This window comes from Octopus bimaculoides, chromosome 4 (genome assembly GCF_001194135.2).
Source record: "Octopus bimaculoides isolate UCB-OBI-ISO-001 chromosome 4, ASM119413v2, whole genome shotgun sequence".
Classification (NCBI taxonomy): Eukaryota; Metazoa; Mollusca; class Cephalopoda; order Octopoda; family Octopodidae; genus Octopus; species Octopus bimaculoides.
The window spans coordinates 11729974-11754912 of NC_068984.1; the positions used below are offsets into that span (position 1 = coordinate 11729974).

Sequence of the window (24939 nt, forward strand, 5' to 3'; positions counted from 1 at the left end):
AATATGGATTAATTTCTGAAGGCTTTTAAAAAATAATTAAAAGTTGATTTAAATTGCATGGCTACCTCAAAAAAGTGCTAATGTGCAAATATCGGCAGTGTGCAGTGAATGGGTATTGTAAAAACTGTAGTAGACGATGAAGTGAAAGTAGCATAACTACGTCATCAAGAGTAATGTCCCTTGAAGCAATGATCATTGGTATTTGTTATTTACCTATGAGAAGGTGTTTTTGTCTGCTAGGGGAAGCATTACTCATAATGTGGAAAATTTGAAGAGTCTATGACCATCTCTGGAACATAAGTGATGTATGTTCCCAGCATGAACAAAATCGGATGAAAAATATTGATTTTAAGGGGGATCAAGAAAAAGGCCTGTACACACACACATATTCCATTTTATTATCGATAAGATTATATACATAAATACATATATATGTATATGTGTGTATGGTGAACATGACACTCTCTTCATCACTTCCTCTCATTGCTATTACTTTCTCTCACTCCCTGTCAGTTATGGCTATTACTCTCACTACTTCTCCTTCACTGAATTACTATTTTCTCTCTTTTTCCTTCACTTATACTACTCTTTCTCTCACATACTCCTACTGAGTGATTTTGGACAAATATATATATATATATATATATATATATATATAAACATTACACTCATTATTATATTACAAGATTGCAAATATATTCAAATATTTAAACACTGAATTATGTGCGTCCAATTACAAAGAGCAGGCATGACTCATGACTATGAGCTTGGGAAGTTAGCTTTTCCAACCACATGGTTTCAGGTTCAGTCCTACCTTGGGCAAATGTCTCCTATTATAGACTTGAGCTGACCAAAGCCTTGTGAGTGGATTCGACAGATGCGTGTGTGTGTGTGAAGGGGTATTTGCATCTGTGACTGTTTATATGAAAAGGTGGTTGGTGGCGGTGTTGTCAATTTCTATTGCTAACAGATCATCCAGTCACTTTAGTCTTGGAAACCATGTGAAATAAAGGATCCCTTACTTGAAAACATGGGAAAATGGGCATAAAATGAATAAATGAAGATTGATCAATAACATGGACATTTTCTCGTTAGCTTCTAGAAGTTTCCTCTCTAACTCTTGAGTTCATATATCTATGTCTGTGCATGTGAAGGTACATAGCTTATGGTTAGAATAGTATTGGGTTCGCAATCATAAAGTTGTAGATTTGACTTGCAGACTGAGCAGTATATTACGAGTTCTTGAGCAAAACACTTCATTTCACATTGCTCCAGTTTACTCAGCTGTAATAGATAGTTGTTGAATGCTGGGGTAGTCCCCTTGCCCCTCTACCTGTCACACCCTGGATGTTCTGCTGGGTCATGGGTAGTTGATTGTGCAGGAATATATCTGCAATCTCATACAATGAAAGTTAGTTTACATTTGGGGTTATTTTAACTTAAGTTTTTAATAAATAATAATTATTAATTGATAATTAGTTCCTGACACATGATTTAGCAAGAAAATAAATTACAACAAACCTTTTTCTCGGCTTCAAATGGATAAGTATACACTCCATCGGTATCTGTGAAGTTGACATAGTTATTTAAGGGCATACAGCAACTGGAAAAAAAAAAACAGAAAAGTAATTTGCTACATACATCAGACATGAAAAGATACTAGGATTTGGAATATTTGATGAGAATAGCTAAACAGGAACTACAATAACAAAGTTCTGGGATAAAATAAAAGTATAAAACAAATACCATATTATTGAAGCTGTTTGACGAGAGGAGGATGCTGGGGTTGGAGGAATTGGTGAAACAGCTAACAAGGGCAAATGGAGTGTGGTGGTATGGGCATGTGATGAGGTGGGTGCTTGAGTTTTAGGCAAATGGACCATGAAAGTGAGGTAGACTGAGGAAAATGTGGAGGAGGAGATTCGAAGGGTTGGCTTGAGAAGGGATGACACCCAAAACTGAGCAAGATGGTGTGAGGGTGGTTGCTATGACATTGAAGTAGATTTAAAACACTGGATGATGATGATGATCTTTGGCTTGACAGCAGCAACATTTGATGCGAACAAATGAGTATTTATGCAGAATTCACTCCCACTTCAGCATCTGTTCTGCCACTTGTACCAACCCTTCTACCTTCTGACACAGCTCTTTATTACTTATCTTATCCAACAATCTAATTTGAAGAATACACCTTGCACAGTAATTGTCAATGAACGAGACATTATAATTTATCACCTGCACTACCTGTACTGTCCTTCACATTTCATAAATTGTCCTGATGTTCGATATTGCAATTTTAGTGTTTCTCCTGGTTGTTAGAAAATGATTTGGCCTTGCAGCTTCCTTTTGGATTTTACTGCACAATTTTATATTTCCCTGAGAAAAGCCTTCCTTCTTCCAGGTCCTGTTGGTTTTAAATTGTCGTTGATGCTTCTGTAACTTTGTTCTTTTCTAGATAGTCCTAAGTAAACCCATTTCTACCTCTCAGAAGGAGAGGTGGTCCATATTAGCTTAGCTTCTATCCTTTGACCTGTCCAGCATGGGAGCTGAGAAGGAATTTGTGTTCCAGGAACATAGCTCTCAGAGTTTTAGAACAGGAAACTACACCAGAACAAGGACTGGACCTTGTGGTAGTTAACCTCTCCCTGGTGAGAACACTACTAAATTCAATCAAGCAGAAAGTGAAAGTAGAGTTCTGTACCCTGTCAAGTGGTGGAAACAATAACTATCAACTGATCACTTTATTTTGAGTTGTTTCATTTATGAATGATACTCGAAATAGTGACTGTATAAGGCTTCTATCAATCTTCAACATTATCATCATCATTTAACATCCTGGCATAGGTTGGATGGCTTGACAGGGGCTGGCAAGCCAGAGGACTGCACCAAGCTTCACTGTCTGTTTTGGCACAGTTTTTACAGCTGGAATCCTTCCTAATGCCAACCACTTTACAGAGTGGACTGGGTGCTTTTTATGTGGCACCAGTACCAGTGAAGTCTATTTTGGCATGGTTTTCATGGTTGGATGCTCTTTCTAACGCCAACCACTTTTTCTTACATATCTCCTGTGCTTTCCATAGCCATCATGAAACATTTAAAAATTCCATTGCAATACCTCCCTTCAGTGAAGACTAGCTAGTAGTCTATAACTTGGCAGTGAAGCATAACAGCAACAAACTTAGGTCCTTCATGCAAAGCCTTCCAATATTGCTTGAGACACAGAAGAAACTTCATGATTTGTTTAGTAGTTTGTGGAGAACAGATCAACACTAGAAAGGAGTTTTCTTCAGCCAAAACATTTACAGTAATTCCTTTTGTGAGTGGGGAATTAAACCTCAGGAGTGCAAGCCTGTGTAATTTCTTATCTGTCCTATAATACCAATACTACCTACTGTACTAAATTATATCAACCATAGTATCTATATAGAACTAACTGGACAGCACCAATGACAATGTATAAACCACAAAGCCCTCAACTGGCTGTCTCAGGTCTTATCAATTGGGTTGTTTATGGCTCTTCACTAACACACTAACTTTAAACACCACAGAATTCCCTAATAGAGCTGTCCATTGAAAGAAAATTGGCAGAATCAAAGCACATAGAAATATATTATATCTTAGACTTATTCAAAATATCTATAAAAGCCAATGAAGATGGTGGTGGTGGTGGTGGTGGTGGTAGTGGTAGTGATGAAAATAACTTAACTCACCTTGTTGTAATTTTCAGTACTTCTGTAGCACAAGCAGCTAAAAATAACCAAAAATATTGATATGGTGAACATCCAAAAAACAGAAGAGAATTTTTTTTTTTAAATGTTCATTTAAAAAAAAAAAAGATACTCATATAAGATTTCTTTTTACTTGTTTAAAAATTCAATATTTTAGCAGAAATGAAAAGAGAGAATTCAAGAAAGTATTTGAGAGTAAAATATTGTGGCTGTAAAACAAGGAATGTAAAATAAATGTGGAAAAAGTGTACAAAAAGACATGTTGAGAGAAAAAAAAAAGAAAAAGAAGAAATGAAATAGAGAAAGAATTTTAGAAAGAAAGAATAAAAAGGTATACAACTAAGAAAGAGCAAAGTAACAGAGAAACTAAAATGAAATGAGAGAACATCCAAGAGAAAAGAATTTACCTGCTATTACAGCATTTGTTGAGGCCACAGCTGGGATAATCCTTTTTACTACACCTGTACAATAAAAAAGAAAAAAATTATTTTCTTCATACAGTGCTCTGCAACAATTTTCCTTCAGGTAAGTCATGAACATTCCAAACGCAAACTTATCAGCAATTAGACCATTGCAGGACTAATTCTGCTATAAGAAGCTGGTTAGTCAGAGACATCAGGGAAAAAGTTTTGAATATCTAACAGCAGACATGTATTTAAAAATGCTAGGCCAGGTGAACTACAACTGTTGTGTTCTACGCTGAAGAGAAGCAATATGAGACAGTGTATAAAGACAAGAGTGATGCGACACAAGAGGAACACTGTAGCAAATTCACTGATAATACATTTTCAACAAACAAATCCAAAACAAGATCATGAATGATAAATTAAATGTCCACTAAAGCTCTGTTTTCATGTCATTTCTTATATTGTGGATTAACTCTTACAGAAGCAGCAAAGAATATCAAAGAAGAAATACATCTTGTGATTTACTTGAGCGATATTGAGGGGTCAAGGTGATGCTTTCAGCAGAGAATTATCAAACAGATGGAAGTGGACATAACGTAACGTTCCCAAGGGTATTATCAACAGAAATTGGATGGCACCAATAAAATCCCTATGGATAAGTTTACCAAATATCATCAATGTGACAGATGGGTCATGTAACAAGAAAATTATAGAATTTTACAATCAGCAAGACCATTAGTGTGTAGGAAGAAAGATAATCTATTGATTAATTACAAAAGAAAAATATAAAACTTGTTGGTACCTTGAGTTAATCGATATGTGACACCAAGGATATTGAATTCATTTGCCCTGTCTAAAGACTTTTCATAAATCCATTTAATATGCTGTGGGTCGTCTCCATCAATTGCAACATTCGCTGAAATATATAAATGACATGATTATTTCTTAAATAAATACAAAGTTCAAATTTAGGTAATGTTTAAGTATTCTGTATGGTATTTGTGGAAAAATTCATATTTTTCCCTCCCATCTTCTGCATTAATCTTCAATGTAGAGCCAACCTCTAGAGTATATCTTCTAAAACCAATCATGTCTACTTAATACTGATTCAGTAACCCTTTAGAAACCAATATGCCTGAGACTGTCTCTAATTCATAATCATCGTTTAGCATCTGCTTTCCATGCTGAGATGGGTTAGACGGTTTGACTGAAACTGGTAAGCTGGAGAGCTGCACCAGATTCCAATCTGATTTGGCATGGTTTCTACGGCTAGATGCCCTTCCTAGTGCTAACCACTCTGAGAGTGTAATGGGTGCGTTTTATGTGCCACCAGCATGGCTGCCAGTTACGCGACACCAGCATTGGCCACAACAACAATTTCACTTGGCTTGATGAGTCTTCTCAAGCATGGCATATCGTCCAAGGTCTTGGTCACTTATCGTTGCCTCCATGAGGCCCAACATTCAAAGGGTGCCGTTTATGTGCCACCAATACAGGTGCTTGTAACGTGACACCAGCATCATATTTAAATCTAAATTAAAACTATCCATAAAAATTTCCCATTAATTTGTCCCAAGTATCAGCTTAACATCGACAAAGCTATTTTATCAAATTCTTCATTATTTTCAAAATTAATTAAAACAAAGCCAGTGTATTTTAGCAGAAATACAATAACAAAAGGGCCAAAATGCCTGCTCCAAGAGTTTTAAGCATGGAAAAAAAGTTTACCTCCAAATGGTTCCTGTTTAGGCCACAGTAGTAGCCGGACATATTCTATACAGTGTTCTGGAAGTCTTGGTGTGTGAGCAATTGTACACAGTGGGAAATTGATCTAAAACAAAAGAAAAAATATTTTGGATTTTTATTGGAATCTTTGTAAAATTATAACATTTAGAATATATAAAAAAAAAAGTTCTATTTGAGAATTTCTCAGATGAATTTTAATAGAAATGGGAAAATATTCAACTTAAAAGTTTCAATAATAAAAAGATTATATTAATATCAGCCAAAACAAATGAAAATTAAATAGCAATAATTTTTAACGGTTTTGGTTCCAACCAACCTAAGACAATCCTTAGTTCTAAGATACAAAACCCCTTCTGTTAAAGTGTTTGTATTTAAACCTTTTGTTTAAAAACCTCAGTTGAAATACACTGCCTATGTTTCAATTAATTATGAAAATAAAAAATTTATTAAAATAACTTTTGTCATTATGAAGTTGGTGTTTGGAAAATAAATCAAAATGAAATTTTAAAGGAAGGTTTTAATTTAAATCACTTTAAAATTGGAAGTTTGTATCATAAAACAAAGGGCAGTCCCAGGTGGATTGATAAAAGGGTTAAATTAAAACATTTCATAATTTCAGTAAGGTTATTGTTTTCAAAAGACAAAAGCAATCTCCAAATACAACAGTCATGTCACCATACAACATAATCACCATCTGCTCACTGAACTAGCTAGAAATAACAACTAAATCTCCCTCAAATCTGACCCTACCATTGTAAAAGAGGATACTGTAGACAGCATAATCTTGGTTGCACAGTGAAAACATATGGTTGTGGCTAGAATGACTTTGGTCAGTTCAATGAGGGTTGATGTGGGCCTAACAACGACACAGCTACAATGAAGACAAGGCTGTGGGGTAGACTTCATCTGTTACCTGGTTTCGATCAGGTAACAGATGAAGTCTATGACAGAGGGATCAGGTAAGTTTGCAAGCATGTGAAAGGAGAGTAGCAGATGGATAGAGATTGGAATAGAGGGGCTCAGGTGTTAGAAATTATCTCTATAATAATCTGCTTGTTCATTCACCCATTACACTTTAGTTAATTAAAGAGGTGGAGTAGGAGTGAGAGAGGGGGGAGGAGTGGAGAAAGAGAGGAAGAAGTAGAGAAAGGTGAGTAATTTTCATACACTTAGGCCAAATGTGTCATGTGGTCAGTTGAAGGGAGACACGAAGAATGAGAGAAAAAGATGGCGAGAGAGAAGTGTTGAGATGCATCATGAAACAAACAGCCGAAGTGAAATGAGCTTTGTTTCTGAAAACTATAGTGATGATGATGATAGTGGTGGTAGTGGAAAGTTACAGAGAGAAGATCTAATAAAACAAGAAAAAAGACAATACCAACTGAGACATGAGGAAATGAATGTGGACAAACGCCAAGTATATTTAAAGAAGGCTAAACTATGAACACTAGTCATTCAATGCAAATCATTCTGTCTTTCTTAAATAGGTCCTCTTAATGTTTTTCTTTCCATGAAATATACATGGGTCCCACTAGTAAATAAATAAAAGGAACAAGTCAGAAAATATTAAATCATACCTGAGGTGGATAAAAATCCAAAGTACATTCAATACAGGCAGACATTCCTGGAAATATAACCCTGGCATTACCCTTGAAGCCTTCCGTTCCACCATCAACCATTGGAATCACAGACGCTTGATCAAGAATACCATCTTCATAGTTTAATAAACTTATCTGAAATACAACAACAAAAGACAGAGATTAAACAGTAACTTACATGGGGAAATGTTAATTGGTTGAGGTAATTAACACCTTTTATTTGCTTCCTCGTCATCATTATTTTCAGTCTCTTTTCCATCCTGGATTGAAAGGATCTGAGTTATTTTTTACTGGGAGCTATTGCTCCAGAAGACTGGTGTTCGTAAATGTCATTTGGCATGGTTTCTATAGAAGGATGCCCTTCCTATGGTCAACCACTTTAAAGAGTGTACTAGGGGCATTTTCTTGTGACATCGACACTAGAGCACTCAGTAATGTAAAGAAGGAGAACTAGTATTAGTTTGTTTGTCATTGTTGATGATGACCAAGAATATCACATGGGAGAAAAGGGTGGCGTATAGTGTGTCTAGCTGTGGCCAATCAGTCTGATGCATGCTCAGAAGGTTCTATTGCTGGTTGGGCAATGGTGGTCTGTTGAGAATAAAGGTGTAGAGTTGGCTCTAAATTTGCACAGTTCACATTTTCGTTCTGCCCTTGCAATCCCATTCTGTTCACAGGAGGTGGCATCTTCACCAGACAGGGCAGCCTTGTGCCTGTATTTCACAGGTGGAGGTGGGGGTTAATCTGAAAGTTCTTCAGCTCTTCAAGCTTTGAGAGTTTTAAGGAGGTGGGGTAGGAGAGGGAGCAATGACAGCAGAAAGACCAGACGTGAGTGCTTAAGAGAGGGTAACAAGAGTGTATGTGTAGAGAAAATTCAATAGTTTAAGACATATACATTAGCTCAGGTGAGGGGGATAAGTTTTGCAGAAAAAGAAATTCTCCATTTTTTACTTTTGCAAGCTTCAGTTGGAATTAGGAAAATTCTTGAGAGAAATGAATAAGTCTTTTGTCAATGTAATTAACTTATGAGTAAAGATTTCTGCCTTTGGCTTAATTCCATATGTTTTGGGTGAAAAGAAACAGTGATTTAATTAATCTAAGTACTTTTTACTGACACTAGAGAGATTTAAAGGCAAATTCAACTCCACAGGGATTTGAACTCACTATATGAAAGTATGTAGCACAATGCATTTAGCCAAGTATTCAACCAATTCTGGCATTCCACTACCCTCATTACAGACAAGTGACTTTAGGGGACGGGGTTAGTTGATGCAACTGACCCCAGCGTTTGACTGTTACTTCATTTTCTTATTTGAACCTGAAAGGATGGAAGGCCAGGTTGACCTTGACAGAATTTGAACTCAGAATGTAAAGATTAAATGCTTTGCAGCATTTGTTCAGACATGTTAATAATTCCGTCCATCTGCCACTCTCCTCCTACTACTACAAGTAGTAGTAGTAGTAGTAGTAGTAGTAACAGTAGTAGTAGTTTCTAGTATGAGCACAAGTTTTGAGAGGAGAGAGTTAGTCAATACCACTGACCCCCAGTTCTAACTGGTACTTGATCTGACCAATCTCATCAGGATTGACCTCAACAGAATTTGAAATCAGAATGTAAAGAGTTGAAAGAAACACCGTAAAGCACTTTCTCTGATGCTTTGAGGATTCTGCCAGCTCAATTTTGCCTTTATTAGCCACAAGGGCTCAAAAAAGATACAATTAAATGCAAACATTAAACAGGGAGCTTAGAAAGATATGTGAGGGTAGAACACGTTTTAAAAAGATGAGGGGAGGCGAGAAAGATATTGTGTGTTATATAATGGGAATAGTTAAAAATTTGGAAGGAAAACACATGATTACACAAAATAAATATTCAAAAAGTATAATAAAACACACAATAATTAAAAGATTAAGTGGTTAAGTATTTTGCTTCCCAACCACATGGTTTCAGGTTCAGTCCCACTGAGTGGCACCTTGAGCAAATCATCATCCTCATCATCATTTAATGTCCATTGTCCATGCTGGCATGGGTTGGATGGTTTGACCACGCTGGCATGCTAGAAGGCTGCACCAGACTCCAATCTGGCATAGTTTTCTATGGTTGGATGCCCTTCCTAATGCCAACCACTCCGAGAGTGTAACGGATGCTTTTACTTGCCACCAGCACAAGTGCCATTTGCATGACATTGGGATGCTTTTATGTGCCACCGGCACGGGTGCCAATTTGCATGACACCGGTATCTGCCACCACTGCAATTTTGCTCAGGTAGATGGATCTTCTCAAGCACGACATAATGCCAAAGGTCTTGGTCATTGCCTCCATGAGGCCCAACACTCAAAAGGAACTCAGCCACTTTGCCTCCGTGAGGCACAACATACATATGTATTCTACTAAAGCCATGGAACGACCAATGCCTTATGAGTGGATTTGGTAGATAGCAACTGAAGAGAACCATTGTGTATGTGTGCGTGAGCATGAGTGTGTGTGTGTGTGTGTGTGTGATGATATGTGTGTGTATGTGTAAGAGTAAGGGTGTGTATATATATATTTGTATCTCTTTGTTGTGACATCACATGATAGTTGTTCATGATTGTTACTGTCAGTGAATCATACAACTATCACATGATGTGAAGAGAAAGACATAAATACACATTCAAAACACACACACACAATGGGCTTCTTTCAGTTTCTGTCCACCAAATCTATTCGCAAAGCCACAGGGCTTTGATTTGGTCAGCCTGGGGCTATAAGAGACTACATTTGCCCAAGGTGTCATGCAGTGGGACTGAATCTGAAGCCTTTGTGGTTGGGAAGGAAGCTTCTTAACCACACAGCCACGTCTGCACCTATATATATATGTGTGTGTGTGTGTGTGTGTGTGTATATATATATGTGTATGTGTGTGTGTGTATATGTATATATATATGTGTGTATGTATGTATATATATGTGTGTGTGTGTATGTGTGTGTGTGTGTATGTTTGTGTGTATATATATATATGTGTGTGTGTGTGTGTATATATATATATATATATATATATATACAGAAGGATGACACGATATAGATTTAGATGGCTGGTTCTCAGCCATTCTTTTACCTATGGTTCATATTTACTCTTTTACTCTTTGGTTCATATTTTACTTGGGTGGACCTTCACAGACATTTGTTGTTCTTAAAAATATCCCATTACATTTTTATAATTAAAACTAAAACGTTAATAATAATATTTATAAAACTGCAACACACTTAGATTGATTTGTTAATAATAACAGAACTTGATAGCTCTAAATCCTCAAGATAATCTCAACAGAGAAATCAAAGTTATACACACACATATTTGTGATATGTGTTAATGAGCTCTTCAGAATGAATTAGTTATAAATTCAAAAATACATATATCATTTCATCCTGCCATATACAGTAATTGTCAATGACAAAATAGCATAGGCAATTATAAATTTGAAAATTAAGCTTCTTAATTAATTTAGAGACTTACTATTCTTTCAAGCTGTACTTTACTATGTCAAATCACAATAAGGTTGCTTCTATAACCATTTACCCTCAGTGGAGGGATCTTCTGAAGGTTGCTAACAGTAAATGATAAAAAGTGACTTTAGGCATATTTCAGGAGATATATAGGCACAGGTATGACTGTGTGGTGAAGAAGTTTGCATCCCAACCACATGGCTTTGGGTTCAGTTCCCCTGCACAAGTATTTTTATTATAGTCCTGGGCAGACCAAAGATTTGTGAATGGATCTGGTATATAGAAACTGAAAGAAGCTCGTGTGTGTGTGTGTGTGTTCTTGTCATGACATATGCAATGGTTGTAAATGATTATTATTAATTTCCAATATTCTGCAAAAATATGTCTGGCCAGGTGCAGATGTCACCTTGCTTGGAAACAGTCGAGTGTTGGCAACAGGGAGGGCAACTGGCAGTAGAAAAATCTGCCTCGATAAACTCCTTCAGACCCATGCAAGTAAGGAAAAATAGACGTTTGAATGATGATGATGATGATGATGATGACGCCAATGATGATGGCTATGATGATGATGATGATGATGATGACGCCAATGATGATGGCTATGATGATGATGATGATGATGATGGTAGAGAGACTTCATTTTGAAATGTTTATGGTTTTCTAAATTTTTATGAATCATTTGGATTAAATATGAGTCTTGCAAAGAGTAGCAACAGCTTTGTGTCACATTTCAATTAGCACTCTGTAACCTGTGTTTACAACAGACAAACTTTATGTATTTCGTTTCATCCTACTTTTAAGCTATCAAATGTTAAATACAAATATAATCAAACTAAAAGTGAGTAAAGAGGAGGTAGGCCTAAAAATTTAGCTCTAATAAATTATTTCTAGACATAACAGAATGGCTCCCATTTCATCTGAAGTCAAGACAGAGCTGGGTTGCTGGATAATTACTTCTGCTAAAGAGTGAAAAAGAGTGGATCATTTAATCTGAAGGAAACAAGAAAAACTAGCAGAAGCAACTATTATCAGAGTAATATTTTCTTCTTTGAAATTGGTAAGCCATTAGTGATTGTTGAAAATTTTTCTCAACTACATAAGTTGTTTATATCATATGAAGATACTGTTTATATTATATTAATATCTTTACTTCCTAGGTCTCTTGGATGAAAGCCTTACTGTTTTGGCCATGCTGGAGTATCTTTAACAAACATTTTCTTAGGAGAGCAAAAAAATTGATTCAAAAGAAATTTTATAATCTAAATGTTTTTTTTCACCTTTCTTCAGTAATTTGTGAGTTTTTGAACTTCACTTTCATTTTTCTGTAAAATGTATGATCAAATTTAGTCTCAGGGTCTTAGTTTACAATTAATAGCCACATTATACATTTTTTATTTCTATTTTCACACCTAAATTTACGATTTTACCTTATATTTTGACTTGTTATTTATAATCAAAACTAAGATGAAGAAAATCTAGTAAATGTCATTATCTAAATATGTTAGCAATAAAGATTTAATTCCTGTATCTAGCTTCTGGAAAACTTCTTGTAATAAAACACATACACAAATCCTACATCGTCATTTAACATTCACTTTTCTGAGCTTCGATGGGTCAGATATAATTTGTTAAGGCAGATTTTCTATGGCCAGATGCCCTTCCTGCCATTAACCTTCACCTACTCCCAACAAAAGTGAAACTTACTGTAGCCAGACATGTTTTTCAAAGAAAAGTGGAAGTGAACAGCATCACCTGTCTGATGGTGATGCTTGTTTACAACAATTATGGTGTCAAAACAAGGTTACACATAAACATACACACATTTCTACCTACCTACCTACCTATCTATCTATATTATACTAAAGTTTGTTTTCTTGCCATTTGATTAAGATGATAAAGATTACAAATAAAATAGTCATTTTTCCCCATTTGAGAAAAAAAAAATCAAGTTGAAAATGTCAACACTTCAAGGAATCATCGAAGCTACTGTCATCCATCCTTTTTTCTTACCTTCTTTTTTCTTCCCTTTAATCATTTATACAACTTTTGGAGTACTGTGGACTTGAAAGATAGAAATTCTCCCAATATTTTTATGAGATATTTTTGAATTACAGGTACTTGATTACTATTTCATTCAAAATAGAATATTGATCTTTATCATCTTAATCAAATGGCAGAAACAAAGAGACTATCTCTTTATAGATGAAGATCAGTTACATTGGGAGGAGTTGAATTTCATAAGAATGGAAAAACAAACAACAAATGGTTTGTACCTTATAATGAAACTCTTTTAAGAGCATTCAAATGCCACTGCAACGTTGAAATTGTTGCCTCAGGTCAATTAAGTATATCATCAAGTACATGCTGAAAGAAAATGACCAAGCTGCTGTTCAAATAAACAATGATAACGAAATTAGTCAAAATCTAATGTGTAGATAAATTGGACTATCTGAAGCAGTTGCATTCGTTTTAGGATTTTCAATTCATGAAAGAGCACCTGCAATAGTGAGACTACAAGTCTGCATGGCCAGATTAAATGCTAAAGGGTTAAGACTGTTCCAGCTGAAACCTTCATGGGGAAAACTTGTGGAACCAGAAGAGGCATAACTTGGAAAAGTAGACAAACTCCCCCAAGTGCAAAACAAGTGGATGAAGACTTCTGATCTCAAGAGCTAAAGTTATGGAAGAGAAAAATGCCAGACAGATGGGCTAAGAAGATTCTGGTCAAGCAATACCTGGACTGACAGCAGTCTGGTGCAGTCTTGTCACTTGATCATGCATGTCGCATTTTACATGTACTGCAGAGGACATCTTTGAGATCATGGAGCATGGGTCACTTCCTGGACAGTCAGGATCCACCCTAAATGTTACTAGCTTTTTTTCATTGATTTTTTCTCATTGAACCACACTGAAAAAAGAAAAGCTCGGAAACAAGGAGCAGCCAATGATGATCTGAGACATAGAAAGTTAGTATAAAGAAAGAGGTGAAACTGAAGAATAACTGCTGACCTTGTTGGAAGTGATGGCCATCTAATGGCATTAAATGAATATTTTATGCTTTTAAGATGGGACATCTTAAGAAATCTACAGCTCAGGAAACATTCAAATATGTTAAACATCATTAATAGTTAGTTACAACAAAGTTGATATTCTTTTCTCCTCTAGGCACAAAGCCCGAAATTTTGGAGGAGGGAGCCAGTCGATTAGATCGACCCCAGTAAACAATTGGTACTTAGTTTATCAACCCCAAAAGGACGAAAGGCAAAGCCGACCTCAGCGGAATTCGAACTCAAAATGTAGTGACAGGCGAAATACCGCTAAGCATTTCGTCCAGTATGCTAACGACTCTGCCAGCTCACCGCCTTACAACAAAGTTGATATCGTCAAGTCAATGAGAGAACCATTACAGAGTTCCTTAACATGCTACAAATAGCAGCCAAATTCCCCACAAATCATAACCTCTTGTCTTAAATAAAGGAAGCACACACAGGATAATGTAGTCTTCCATGCATAAAAAGGATGGATGGTCATAACTGGAATGTCATTGATCATATGTCTGCTTGATCATATCTGGAGGCGAAATAAACTAGTGTTGGTATTCTTAAACTTTATTCTTTTCATTATACATGACTATCTCGAAAATTCTGAGGAGGAAGCAAAACAGTCCTATGCTGGTTGGTTATTCAAAATATGGAGAAAAATAATAATGATGATGATGATGATCACAGCAAGGTTCAGCAACTCACCAACATTCTGTTCATCCATCGCCGAGCAACAATTGAATCCAGGCCACAGACCACAACATGAAATTCTGTAAAGAAAATGTGTAATAAATAAAGATTATATATATATATATATATATATATATATATATATATAGGGGGAGAGAGAGAGATACATACATATTAGGTTGGAAGAATATACCTGTTACAGATCATATTGGTTTTATACATACTCACACATGCATACATATTTATACACAGAGACACAAACAAACAAACACACACACATACATATATATGTATGTATGTAAGTGCACATGCACAAGCAAGCATTCAACACACAGGCATACACAAAGAATTGGGGAAGGAGGGAAACATACAGAGAAAGGCTAAGGTTGCTTACTTAAGAAGAAACAAGTAGAAAAAAAAAGGAAATATAGAAGAGTGAGTGTGTTATCTGTTGAGAAAGAGAGAAAGAGAAAGAACAGCCATACGCAAAATTAGTTCTGGACCAATGCACAACTAATAACAAAGTTAGTAAAGGGATGATATTTGCTGGCAATGAGAGAAGGAGAAAGCGGTGGGGAGGGATGCGAGTGTGTTAGGAGAAATATTTAGGAATGAGCTGAGAGCTACTAAGAAAAAATAGGGTGAAGGAAGAAAAGGAAAGAGAAAGACAAAAAGATAGAGGGGAAGAGAGAGGGATTAGATATATACATTTGTGTGTATATGTATGTGTGTATATGTATGTGTGTGTATATGTATGTGTGTGTATATATATATAAATATAGATAGACAGACAGACAGACAGACAGACAGACAGACAGACAGACAGACAGACAGACAGACAGACAGACAGACAGAGACAGACAGACAGACAGACAGACAGACAGACAGACAGACAGACAGACAGACAGACAGACAGACAGACAGACAGACAGACAGACAGAGATAGGTAGATAGATAGATAGATATAAACAGACAGATAGACAGATAGAAAAAATGAAGTTGGGGCAATTCCAGCAATTTTGTAAATTTTAAAATTTATTGTTTGGAGTCTAAAAATATTAGAAAAAAATGAAATTTTTTTTCTCTAAATGAAACCAAAGAAAATATATTCATGCAGAGAGATATGATAAAGAAAATTCTAATTTCTTTGAGCTTCCAAGTTAGAGAAAGAAATCAATTTCTAAAGCTGACTAAGATAATAATCTTAATGAAAAACAAATTAATTAAACAATTTAATTATCTAATAATTAAGCTAAGTATTTCTTGCGAGCTACTTTCTTGCTGTTATACAATGAGCCTGCTAACAGAAAATGATCACAAAAATGCAAAGATTTCACCTCTACATAGAAATAAAACAATCCTAGCAAATGAGGAAGCCTCTATGCTCAGTCTGCTAGAAATAACAGCTAAATCTCTCCTAAATCACACCTTCTTGTTGAAAAAATGTAAAGACATATTGCAAAATGTAATCCTAGATATCCTAAGGAAAAGGTTGGGATGGTCACAGCTGGAATGCTTTTGATAATACACACACACACCCACATGTGTGCATGTGTGTGTGTGCTTAAAGAAGCCGAGTTTCGATAATTTTCTCTTCAACTCTATTTTTAGTGTTCTTGTTTCGCTTTTTGGTTTTTTATATTTCAAACTTTAATATTTTCATTCTTAAAAATATTTAAAAAAACAAAAAAAACAGAAAAAAACAATTAAGAAAGAAAATGTTTTTTTTGTAACAGTTTTAATAAAGCTAAACAATAAATTTAAAAAATAGTTAAACCATATAGGTAGCAGAGCGGCTGTATGGTAAGAAGTTTGCTTCTCAACCACATGGTTCTGGGTTCAGTCCCACTGCATGGCACTTTGGGCTGACCAAAGCCTTCTGACTGGATTTCATCATCATCATCATTTAATATCTGTTGTCCATGCTCGCATGGGTTGGACAGTTTGACCAGGGCTGGTAAGCTGGAAGGCTGCACCAGACTCAGTCTGATTTGGCATGGTTTTCTACGGCTGGATGCCCTTCCTAACACTAACCACTCTGAGAGTGTAATGGGTGCTTTTACATGCCATCGGCACAGGTGCCATTTGCATGACACCAGTTTCTGGTAGACAGAAATTGAAAGAAGCCCATCGTATATACATGTGTGTGTCTGTGCTTGTCCCCCGTCACCGCTTGACAACTGATGTTGGTGTGTTTATGTCCTTGTAACTTAGCAAAAGAGACCAATAAAACAAGCACCAGTCTTTAAAGATATAACTACAGGGGCTTGACTGAAATTCTGCAAAGTGGTGCCCCAGCATTGCCACAGCCTAATGACTGAAACAAGTAAAAAGTGAAAGATATAACAGAAATTAACCCAGGTAATAATAATTTTCCTCGAGTATGCAAATAAAGAAATGCCAAGACAACGCATATTATTTTTAAAAAAGAAGTCTTTGATGAACTTTGCTATATTCAGGTTGGCAAGAATAAGTAATGAAAGTTGGCAAGAATTACTAATGAAAGTTTAGAAATACATGGTGTGGCTATAAAGAACCAACCCTCCTTTTTTTTTTTTTTTTTTTGGAGTAAAGAGAAAATGCTGCCCATGAAATTACCATTAAGAAGAGAGGGCTAGCTAATTATCTGCTATGTGTTTGCTCAGTTTTATTAGTTGCATCTTCCCAAACTGTGACTGACTGACACACACACACACACACACACATTCCCTGACCAACAGAGAGACTTCTCACCACTCCCTAACACATGCCAGCAGTCTAGCAAGCTGAAGAACTTATTACAGACAGCTACAAAGAAAGAGGAACTAATAGAGGGGAGAGATCAGGGTAAGGATGGTGAAAAAGATATAGTGTGTTTATATTCTTTGCCTTCTCTTCTTTAGTTATTTACAAAGGAACTGTAACAAACGCACAAATACACACACGTGCATACATAAACATGCACGCACAAACAAATATACAAACATACATATGCATGCATGCATATATATACATGCAAACACACAAATTGCTTTTTAATAACATGAAATAGGTACAAACTTCAAGGGTTAAGTGAAAAGTTGATTGAAAACTATCTAGCATTTCAGAGAACATTCTGCTGCTTTCAGTGAATGCATTCCAACTAATTACACAACAGACTGAAGTAAAAGGAAAAAGAAGAGAAAAAAGAAAAGAAAAAAAAAGAGAAAAAAAGGTAAGAAGCTTCAAAGAAACAAGGCAAAAATCTTTAAATAGTACAACATATTAAATGTATTCTCAGTAAAAGAAGCGGGGGAAGAGGTGGGTGGGGATTAGCAATTTTCAATAAGCTTGTACTTACGTTGATAGAATGAATCTGGAAAGTCTTGGATCTTTGCAAAATGAGTAGCAATCATTAAGGAAAATATATGCTACCAATGGATTATAATAAATGTTATCAACACATCAGATTATGAAGATAATGTTATAAAGAAAAAGATATCTGTTTTTCACTATTACAACTGTGTATGTAATACATTATTACATTAGGGCTATCTTACAAGGAAAAAGAATTGTAACCAGTTCTAATAGAGCAGATATATATAAGCTGATCCTATTGAACTTGGATAAAGTTGCCTCAGGGATGATTTTAATGTAATGCTTTGCATATATTTTTTTTAAATACATTAACTATTTTGATACCAGCCCACCCAAAACTACTTCTGGTTCTATGATAAAAACAAATCTAATCTAAATTAAAACCTTTCATTAAAATTTCATGTTAATTGTTCCAAATACCAGCTTAATAAAGACAAAGAAATTTTTTATAAACTCTTCAGTTTTTTCAAATTTCATTTAAATAAAAACAGTGTTATTTCAAAAGATAATAAAAGAGTAAAGGTAATACAAATAAAAAGAAATGGCCATCAAAATTTTATCTTAATTTATGTTCCAAACCACTAACTCAATAACAAAGTAATTTTACCAAATTCTTCATTATTTTCAAATTTAATTAAAATGAAGGTAAAGTATTTCAATGAAAATATGGTGACAAAAGAGGTAAGGTAGGCCAAGAAGCAGTACATGTGTAATTGAATACAGCTAGATAAATCAGTTATAATGCTTATACAGATTTACCTTAATGTATTATTGAAAATACAACACACCATTTAGTGTGTAGCAATAATATCTGACAGAGTCCCAAAAAATGAACTCATTGCTAAGGAATCGGACCTGAATCACTGTGTCTAAACATAAAGCCAGAAACAGGATACTGTTAGAGATTGATGACATCAGCAAAGAAGTGACCAATCAAATCTCTGGTAAAAACACTATATCCAAATGCGAAGACAAGTAAGCAACATGATTACCATTCCCTCAATGATTGATGAAGTCAGCTAAGAACTGCTCATCATCATCATCACCATCATCATCATCAATAATTTAATCTTTTGGCACCTTTTCGTCACCTTTTCATCACTCTGACTACATATTCATTTTTTGTTTGTCACCAGAACAAAATATTTTTATCGTTATAATTGGTGATCCTGTCAAGAATGTTACATGGCCTTTAGTCCAAGAAGAAACAAGCACTTCAGCTTAACTTTTCAACTTCCAAGATTAAAACTCGCAAGTCACACACTCCAGCAACCAGAACAATGCTATTGTAAAATGGACACCATCGGCGGGTCAAATAAAGAGAAGAAAACTGAAAAATTACATGGTGTAGAATGTTCATAACCAACATGAAAGAGATCAATACCATATGACTGATTAGTAGAGAAAACTGCAACCAATAGAAACCAATGGCGTCAACTTACTGCTCAATGTGCTCAAGAGCACAAGAGGAGCTGATGCTGATACTAATATTTACTATTTACTTCTCTGCTATATATGCTGACATATAGCTGTGATAGTATAAGATGCACTAAAGGTTTTATAGATAGGCAGTTATCTTCCTTGCAAGACAACATTAACAGCATATGATAGGAAATGTGAGAGGATATAAATGGTGGTCTCCCAGATGCATGGGGGAGGAGAATCTGCTGTGAGGTTCCTTGTGCTACAGCAGAACTCAGACATCGATACATGATGTTCATTGTGGTGTCCCTTCTTCTATGGACAATATTACCCAGATAACAGTCTAATTGGTCACTATTCATTGATGTGAATCTACTTCTACCAGCTACGAAGGCATTCGGATAGCCAACACTAAACTGTAGGCTGAGTACAGTTCCCATGCAATAAACATCATGTGGTAACTACCGAATAAGTAATCTAACCACATGAAACAGGAATCATGCATGAGTTTCCACTCAAAACACCATCATATATATCAGACTAGAAGAAATCACTTAAAATAGCCATGGTTAAAATTATTACCTAATTAAACACATTGATTACTCTTTACTCTTTTAATTGTTTCAGTCATTTGACTGTGGCCATGCTGGAGCACCGCCTTTTAGTCGAGCTAATTGACCCCAGGACTTATTCTATCGGTCTCTTTAGCCGAACCGTTAAGTTACGGGGACGTAAACACACCAGCATCGGTTGTCAAGCGATGGTGAGGGGGGACAAACACAGACACACACACACACATATATATATATATATATATATATATATATATATATATATATATATATATATATATATATACACGATGGGCTTCTTTCAGTTTCTGTCTACCAAATCCACTCACAAGGCTTTGGTCGGCCTGAGGTTATAGCAGAAGACACTTGCCCAAGGTGCCACACAGTGGGACTGAACCCAGAACCATGTGGTCGGTAAGCAAGCTACTTACTACACAGCTACTCCTACACCTATAATAACTTTATTCTATTTTATAATAACTTTATTTTATAAACAAAAGATATGGCTTCACTTTACAGTTGGTAATTCTGGTGTTGATGAATTCTGCGGCTACTTCTGCTTTTGATTTGCCAACATCTTTAGGCCTGAAAGAGAAAACATACAAAGTAAGATTTCCTAGTATCATTGTTTTAATCGTGGTTTTAAATTAGCATTAAAAAGTAGTAAATTTTATTTTATCAAATGAAACCAGAATGGAAAAGCGAAAAGGGTGAAGGTATCTTCTTTTATCTTTCACTTTTTTCAGTCATTTGACATTGGACTGTGGTCATGCTGGAACATCACTTTGAAGGGTTTAGTGAAACAAACTGATCCCAGTACTAATATTTAAATTTAGTACCTACCCTAACAGTCTTTTGCCAAACCACTAAGTTACAGGAATGTAAACAAACCAACCCAGTTGTCAAGCAAGGTGGCAGGGGACACAAACACAAAGATGCGCACGCACACACACACACACACATACATACATAAAATGGCCTTCCACAGATTCCACATACCAAATTCCCTAACAAAGTTTTGATCAGCCTGGGGCTACAGGAGAAGACACTTCCCAAGGTGTTATGTATGCACTGGGACTGAACCCCCAACACCACAGTTGCAAAGTAAATATCTTAACCACATAGCCATTAGGATGGGCATCAACCGGGAAAACCATGCTAAAACAGACAGTGAAGCTTGGTGCAGTCTTCTGGTTTGCCAGCACCTGACAAACCGTCTCACCTATGCTAGCAAGGAAGAAGGTTGTTAGATGATGAGGATTGTTAATTTAACAAAACTGGAACATCATCATCATCATCATCATCATCATTTAACGTCCGCTTTCCATGCTAGCATGGGTTGGACAATTTGACTGAGGACTGGTGGACCAGAAGGCTACACCAGGCTCCAATCTGATCTGGCAGAGTTTCTACAGCTGGATGCCCTTCCTAATGCCAACCACTCCAAGAGTGTAGTGGGTGCTTTTACATGCCACCGGCATGAGGGCCAGTCAAGCGGTACTGGCAATGGCTACGCTCAAAAATGGTGTTTTTTACGTGCCACCTGCACAAGTGCCAGTAAGGCGGCGCTAGTAATGATCACACTCAAATGGTGCTATTTACGTGCCACTGGCACGGAAGCCAGACAGCTACTCTGTCAATGATCATGCTCGGACGGTGCTCAGATTACTGCAAAAGAAAAAGAGAAAACAAACGCACAACATGCATCACACACCTAAAGCTTCCGAAATCCCTGCATGCATGCACAAACACACACATGCAAACTGTCAATAATGAAACAAAATATGTCTCTTCATACATATATACACTTACAGCAGATGAGGGCTCTGACGGTAGAGTAGGAAGTGTTGTAGACAATCATCTGAGAAGACAGCAATTCATATACTGTAGCCTAGATTGTATTAGGTCTTAAATAGCTCAGTCCACCTAACTAAAAATAGGTTCCATAGGATAGGAACAACTCATTGCTGTAACCAACAGTAGCATTACAAGACTGACAAATAGCTTGATAGTTTGGAGTGATGAGTTTATCTGCTGGGGATATACCTTAGAGATGGATAGGCTGTCTTTTTATAAACATAAAGAGGTATGTATATATATATATATATATATATATATATATATATATATATATATATATATATATGTCTGGCTGTTGACAGTATACATGTGTGTGTGTGTGCATGGATGAATGCATACATAGATATGTATGGTTTTAAGAGTGTTTTCTGTTGCAGTATACTCCAATATTAATCTTGGTTCCCATTTCATCACATTAACAACTGCTTGACAGAAACCATGAAACTGGTAACGCTGATCTATCTGACCCACAGTAATTCATATATCATGTAGTGCTGCCAGATTGATTTACCTAGGATACATTACATAAAAGCGGAAGTTTTAACGGTGACTCAACAACCCAACGGGTTAAAAGACTCACCACATACGCACACATATATCAACATATAAACATCCTTTTTTCAGCTATAAAAAAGGCAGTCAAACTTTATTCCAACAGCCAGCTCACCTTACATGTTATAGAATACAAGAAGCTCAACCACTACAACTGATCCATCAACCAATAGAAAACACTTTACCCCAAACCTCATATATTCAGAGCTAATTTTTCAGTAAGCATCTCGTAATAAATAACTGTCTCTATTACCTTCCCTCTTTTTTCTGATTCATTGCTAGGCAATCTTTGAATCTCAAAGGCAGAGCTTAGAAATTCCTTGGAGATTTTAAATAAATTTATCTCCATTATTATCATCATCACTGTTTTAATGTCCACTTTTTCCATATTCGCATGGGTCATATGACACTTACTGAGGCAGGTTTTCTACAACCAGATGCTCTTCTTGTCAGCAATCCTTACCCATTTCCAAGTAATGGTAATATCCCACCCCTCTGTGTCCTTCAAACAACAACCAGTACAAGGGCTGCACAAGATTTTGTGGAAGATTACAGACAAATGACATCGTGTGTATGAACAGTGGCTTTGTTTTCAATGAGAGGGCAAATGTCAAAACAAGTTCATGTCCTCACATACACACACACATCATCCTCATCATCTTTTATGTGGCACCAGTCCTCAGTCAAACCGTCCAACCCATGCCAGCATGGAAAAGCGGACATTGAACAACGATGATGATGATATACGACAGGCTTCTTTCAGTTTTTGTCTACCAAATCCACTCATGAACCCAGAACCATGTGGTTGGGAAGCAAACTTCTTACCACCCAGCCACACCTGCATCAATATATGTCAAAAAATCTCACAATTCACATGGTGTGTGGTATATGCAGTACATTATATGAAAACCACTTTCAGGTTTTAGGGCAGATTTCTTAGTGCTAGATACATCTGATTGTAAATGTTTCATTGATTAACTATTTATAACACAAGTGTGAAATATTATGTGGTAATTAAACATTAAACAGTATTTCATTAGAATTAATTATCTTCTGAGATACTAATTAATTACCTATAAAAAAATTTTAAAATGATTAACATCTCATTAGTTCATCAATAACTTTTACACAATGGGAACAAAATATTTTCTTTGGGTAATTAAACTGGTTGGAAATTCTCAAGATGAAATGCTTTGAATAAGGAAGATGGAATAATAATAGTCTGTCTTTGACACTAAATAACCTTAAACCTGTGGGAAGATTTCATGATGAAAAGAAACAGCATTTTATCTATTTAATTTACAAGTATTTTATAGGCATAAATCTGGTCTTATTTAAGCAGTGTAAGTTATAACTTTAGAAGAGAAAACAAGAAAAACAAGTTTATTTTGGGAGGGAGGGGAATCCTTTCTACTATACACAGATGGCCTGAAATATTGGAAGAAAGGCTAGTTGATTACATTGACACAAATACGCAACTGGTACCTATTTTATTGACCCCCAAAATGGTGAAAGGCAAGGCTGACCTTATCAGAATTTGAACTACGAATGTAAAGATGGATAAAATATCACTAAGCATTTTATCTGGCAGCTCACTGCCTTAAAATATTGGTTTCAAATTTTGGCACAAGACCAGCAATTTCAGGGAAGTCGGTAAGTTGAATACACTGACCTCAGTGCTCAACTAGTGCTTACCTTATTGGCCCTGAAAGGATGAAAGGTAAAGGCTGTGCATACAAAAGCCTAATGCTGTGCAATTTTTTGCCTGTGACAAACGTGTGTACTGAATGTATGATAAGTATAACTATCAATTATTACACTATGAGGAGTTCAAATTCTGCTGAGGTTGATTTTGTCTTTCATCCTTTCAGGGTTAATAAATTGAGTACCGGGGGTGGATGTAACCAACTTCCTCATCCCTTACAATAGCTGGCCTTGAACCAAAATAAAAAAGGAATGAATATTCTTTTCTACTCTAGGCACAAGGTCTGAAATTTTGGGGGAGGGGGCCAGCCGGTTAGATTGACCCCAGTACGCAACTGGTACTTAATTTATCGACCCTGAAAGGATGAACGGCAAAGTCGGCCTCAGCGGAATTTGAACTCAGAACATAAAGACAGATGAAATACCACTAAGCATTTCGTCTGGTGTGCTAACGTTTCTTATTTCTTTACTGACCACAAGCAGCTACACACAGAGGGGACAAACAAGGACAGACAAACGGATTAAGTCGATTACATCAACCCCAGTGTGTAACTGGTACTCAATCTATCGACCCCGAAAGGATGAAAGGCAAAGTCGACCTCGGCGGAATTTGAACTCAGAACGTAACAGCAGACGAAATACCACTAAGTATTTCGCCCGGTGTGCTAACGTTTCTATCAGCTCACCACCTTGAAAGGACTGAATATTACATTATGAAAGGGTGACTTTGGAAATATACTCTTACCAGGCGCAGGAGTGGCTGTGTGGTAAGTAGCTTGTTTACCAACCACATGGT

At 36.2% G+C, this 24939-nt stretch overlaps 1 protein-coding gene across 2 annotated transcripts in view; it reads right to left on the reverse strand.

The window, feature by feature from the left end:
• LOC106883626 (NEDD8-activating enzyme E1 catalytic subunit) overlaps nt 1–24939 on the reverse strand; it is a 79033-nt gene that overhangs the window by 7069 nt on the left and 47025 nt on the right. For both annotated transcript variants that reach the window (XM_052966886.1, XM_014934724.2), the window contains exons 5-13: nt 20532–20612; nt 18017–18060; nt 14713–14777; nt 7459–7614; nt 5864–5966; nt 4938–5051; nt 4136–4189; nt 3711–3747; nt 1522–1603 (exon numbers count right to left, since the gene is read on the reverse strand). In XM_052966886.1, the coding sequence (XP_052822846.1) occupies nt 1522–1603; nt 3711–3747; nt 4136–4189; nt 4938–5051; nt 5864–5966; nt 7459–7614; nt 14713–14777; nt 18017–18060; nt 20532–20612 (736 nt within the window). The remainder of the gene's footprint in view (nt 1–1521; nt 1604–3710; nt 3748–4135; nt 4190–4937; nt 5052–5863; nt 5967–7458; nt 7615–14712; nt 14778–18016; nt 18061–20531; nt 20613–24939) is intronic.